The 3,904-nt window shown below is 37.0% G+C and overlaps 2 protein-coding genes across 2 annotated transcripts; both read left to right on the top strand.

Moving 5' to 3' along the window:
- The first annotated feature begins 1,249 nt into the window (after window positions 1-1,249).
- On the top strand, window positions 1,250-2,123 carry LOC110704340. Its single transcript, XM_021882127.1, has one exon. It carries the CDS (start codon window positions 1,315-1,317, stop codon window positions 1,873-1,875), a length of 561 nt encoding a protein of 186 aa, XP_021737819.1. The 5' UTR covers window positions 1,250-1,314; the 3' UTR covers window positions 1,876-2,123.
- An 806-nt stretch (window positions 2,124-2,929) lies between these two features.
- LOC110704357 lies at window positions 2,930-3,694 on the top strand. The gene has a single exon (XM_021882141.1). The coding sequence runs from the start codon at window positions 2,930-2,932 to the stop codon at window positions 3,692-3,694; it is 765 nt and encodes a 254-aa protein (XP_021737833.1).
- The last annotated feature ends 210 nt before the right edge of the window (window positions 3,695-3,904 follow it).

Raw genomic sequence — 3,904 nt, 5'->3', positions numbered from 1 at the left:
AAAACAATAGGCCCAAATAAAAGCCCAAATTTAAGGCCCAAAATGACAGCCCAAAAAAATTCGGTTTGGATTGGATTCATTTTTCAAAACCGAATTATTTCGGTTTGGATTGGATTGGATTGAATCCAAATTCGGTTTGGATTCGGTTTCAAAAATCTGAAACCAAAATAATTCGGTTTGGATTCGGTTTGGAGTAAAATCCAAACCGAATACCGAACTTTCACCCCTAAACTCAATCCAAGATAAAATTTCTGTTGTATCAAATATCATCACAAAATAATGTAGATTTCGACAAATAATTTTAAATACTTGCTACATTTCCTTATTTTGAAAGTTTTTACAGTATTTAATTTATTCTGTCAACTAGTGGACCCAACATAAATCATATTTATTAATTTCATATTTTCTCAAATACTTTTGTTTTTTAAATTTTTTTTATTCTTCCACCAACCCCACTACCTCATATTTTATTATTTTCTCCAATTTCCCCTAAAACTCCGCGCATAAAAAAATGAAGCAAATATTTAAAAAGGAAGAGAGTAGATAGATTATTATCATATCTTACACTTTTACATAAATATTTACCCATTTAATAATGTTGCTTCAAAAACGAAGAAAAAGAAGAGAGAAGGTACATTAGTGGAACATTTATCGTATTTTTAATTAATCGGAGAAAGGGTGGGGAAGTGGGATTTTTTTTTTTATAGAATTAATCGTATTTTTACAATCTCTCAAAACACCCTATTTTAATTTAACCACTTGTTTTTTTCGTTTATTTTTATTTCAACTAGCCATAAAAATGAAAAAAGTTAGATTTCACCATCTCTCAATTAAAAATTTTATTGATTTTTGTGGCAACTTATTCTATGTTGCATCTACACTTTAAGCCTAAGCTAATTAATTCTCATGCGAGGATGTGTATAAACTATAAAATATATAAAACCAATCTTGAGCTTCAACTGTGAGCTTAAGTTTTTTTTTTTTTGACGAATTAGTCATTTAACATGGTATCAAGAGCCATGTGACAAATTAAAAAGGTTACGGGTTCAAATTTCATCCACCCCCAATGGAATATTGGGTGCTAGACAAGGCATGACCCATGTTGCAAATCTAACGGTCACTCATGTGAGGAAACGTAACAGAATATATCCGCAAGTTAAGTTTTTTGTATCATGTTAAAGGACCAACTCAACCAAAAGCTAGAACTTATGATGGAAGCTAACCTTCCAATCTATAAATAGAATAGCATGAAGTGCATGCTCCAACAGCAATCTAACAAACACACATTTATCCAAGTCTCAACAAATAACGAAAATGTCGCCAAAAACCGCCACTATCTCCCTCGCTCTCCTCACACTTACTCTTACTCTAACACTGTCCTCCGCCCACACCAAATGCCCTGCTTCTTCAATCACCGAAATCCTGAAACATTATGATTTACCACCCTCGATTTTCCCTAGTAATGTGCAGAGCTTCAGCTGCGATCTTATCAGCAAAAACTCCATCAGGTTATCAATTTCCTTGACGGGTGATTGTGTGGTGACTAGAGAACTGATTGGAGTAAAAAATGTTGTGATGTGCAAACAAGAGATTTCGGCGACCTTATCTTATAGGGAACTCGCCGACGTTGAGGGAGTCACTGTCGATCTCTCGGGTAATATCCCACCCTGGACCCCTAAAGGGCTCATGACCATAACCGGTGGCAAAGTTTACGATTTCGTTGTCTTTAAACTTTTTCAGTTTACTTCTGACAGAGGTGACAGTCCACCCTTCCCCTTCATTGCATTCCCTAATGAAGCCCCCAATTGTGATCCCAAACCTGCTTTTGTTCTCTCTGCCCGCCTACTGCCTTTTAATCCTCTTCTTGTTGCTTAAATAAGTTCATGCTTCCACTCGCGCACAGTCTTGCACTTCACTTAGCTTGCTGATGCCACATATATGCGATTGCGAGTTATTTATCTATCCATCGTTTCTATTTTCTCATATAATGTATAATTATATCCTTTAAGCCTCTACTTTTGTTTCTTTGAATAAATCTGCTTATATGTAAGCAGCCCATCAGTGTAATATACGTTGTACTTTGGTCATGTCATTATTCAATATTAATTTACTTTTGTTTCTTCTTTTTTTTTTTAGATCAAAATGTCAATTGCTAAATAAACTAACTTCATTCATTAGTAGTATTTCTAATCCATAATATTTGGTAATCACTCACTAGCTTCTTGCTCATGCCATTAACCACTAGCAATTTTGTATATGTCCATTTGTTGTAACTGATATATATATATAGGGGAGGGATCCGGTAAGAACTCCTCCCTATATAAGAACCCAAGTGTTTATATATACTTTCTTCAACTGAATTTGTCTCACAATTTGCACAATTAATTTTGGAACTCAAATCATGATTAAAAACGCAATTATACGTACTGTGAGAATATATTCTCTTTATATTATAGTATATATTCTTAGTTTGTTAAGTGTATATTCGGTACCTATCTTTAGCTAGTGAGTTACCATTATTATAGCTTAATTATTCTATTGTAGTTGTACATATACTCTGTTATGTTCAATGGAAAAGGCACGGATTAATCTTCTTCACGTACTATGCAAAAGGGTAATAAGACTGTTAGAATATGATAAATGTTCTAGATATTATCTTGTATAGAAGAATATATTTTGTGAATATTCTGTAGATATCTTTTGAGATTTCCTAACGTATTAGGATTCATCGTTGTAACCCTATATATATGAATCAATGGAATACACTCCAACCTAAGGAGTTTACATTATCCAACATGGTATCACAGCCTAGGTTTTAGATCCAAACCTAGCTTCTGCAAATTTTTCCTTTCCTGAATTTTTATTTTTATTTTTTTTGTGCTCTAGCCTTCCCCCCTAGCCACCCCTAACACCACTGTCGTCTTCCACCATGGTCAAGGACGGTGAATCCTCAGTCTTTCATCCGGCTCTTGGTATTAGTAACATTAAGAATGCTATGCCTCTAATTCTTGATCGTGAAAAAGTCCAATATTCCAATTGGGTTGAGTTATTTGAGTATCATGCTCATGTTTTTGATGTTCTTGATCATATTGACCCAAAAACACCACGTCCTACAGACCTTTCCAACACTATGTGGAAAATGCTTGATTTCGTTGTCAAGAATGGGATTTATGGTACCATCTCTACTGATTTGCTAGAAACAATCTTGTGTAAAGGGGATACGACACAACAAGTTTGGAATAAACTTAAGGAAATTTTCCAAGATAATAAAACCACTAGGGTGGTTTATCTGGAAAACCAATTTAATCAATTGCACCTGTCAAAATTCTCTGACATCTCTTCTTATTGTCGGGAATTAATAAAGAACTTGAAGGATCAACTTGCTAATGTTGATCAACCCGTGTCGGAGAAAAAACTAGTCATTCGACTAGTTTCGGGGCTAGTAAATACCAACTTTGATACTGTTGCTGCAATGATACAACAAACTACCTCGTTGCCTTCCTTTGAAACAGTGATATCATGCTTGCTTCTTGAGGAGTCGAGGCGCGCCAGTGATTCATCACCACAAGCATCATCATTTGTGGCTCAATCTGGCAACACTTCAGGTTCGTCGGCCTCTCTACAGATGCAGGCGGCACCGGCTGGTCAGGCTGGCGGCTCCAATGGCAGAGGTCGTGGTCGTGGCCGAGGTTGAGGCAAGGGTCGAGGTCGAGGTTCGCCACAGCAGCAACAGCCTTCGCAACAACAGGCTCCACAATGGGGCGCACCTCAACAGGCTCCATAGTGGACTGGCCCAAGCAATCAGACCCAACAAGCCTCCCCACAATGGGGTCTGGCGCCATTCCCTTATCCTCAACAGTGGGCTGGCCCACACCCACCATACTCGCCCCAGCTCAGCCCACAA

Source organism: Chenopodium quinoa, unplaced genomic scaffold, assembly GCF_001683475.1.
Source record: "Chenopodium quinoa cultivar QQ74 unplaced genomic scaffold, ASM168347v1, whole genome shotgun sequence".
Classification (NCBI taxonomy): Eukaryota; Viridiplantae; Streptophyta; class Magnoliopsida; order Caryophyllales; family Amaranthaceae; genus Chenopodium; species Chenopodium quinoa.
Note: the sequence above shows the minus strand (reverse complement) of the source record. Positions and strands in the feature narration are given on the sequence as shown.

Coding starts and splice junctions, on each gene's coding strand:
- LOC110704357 (XM_021882141.1), top strand. CDS start 2,930: ATGGTCAAGGACGGTGAATCCTCAGTCTTTCATCCGGCTCTTGGTATT.
- LOC110704340 (XM_021882127.1), top strand. CDS start 1,315: ATGTCGCCAAAAACCGCCACTATCTCCCTCGCTCTCCTCACACTTACT.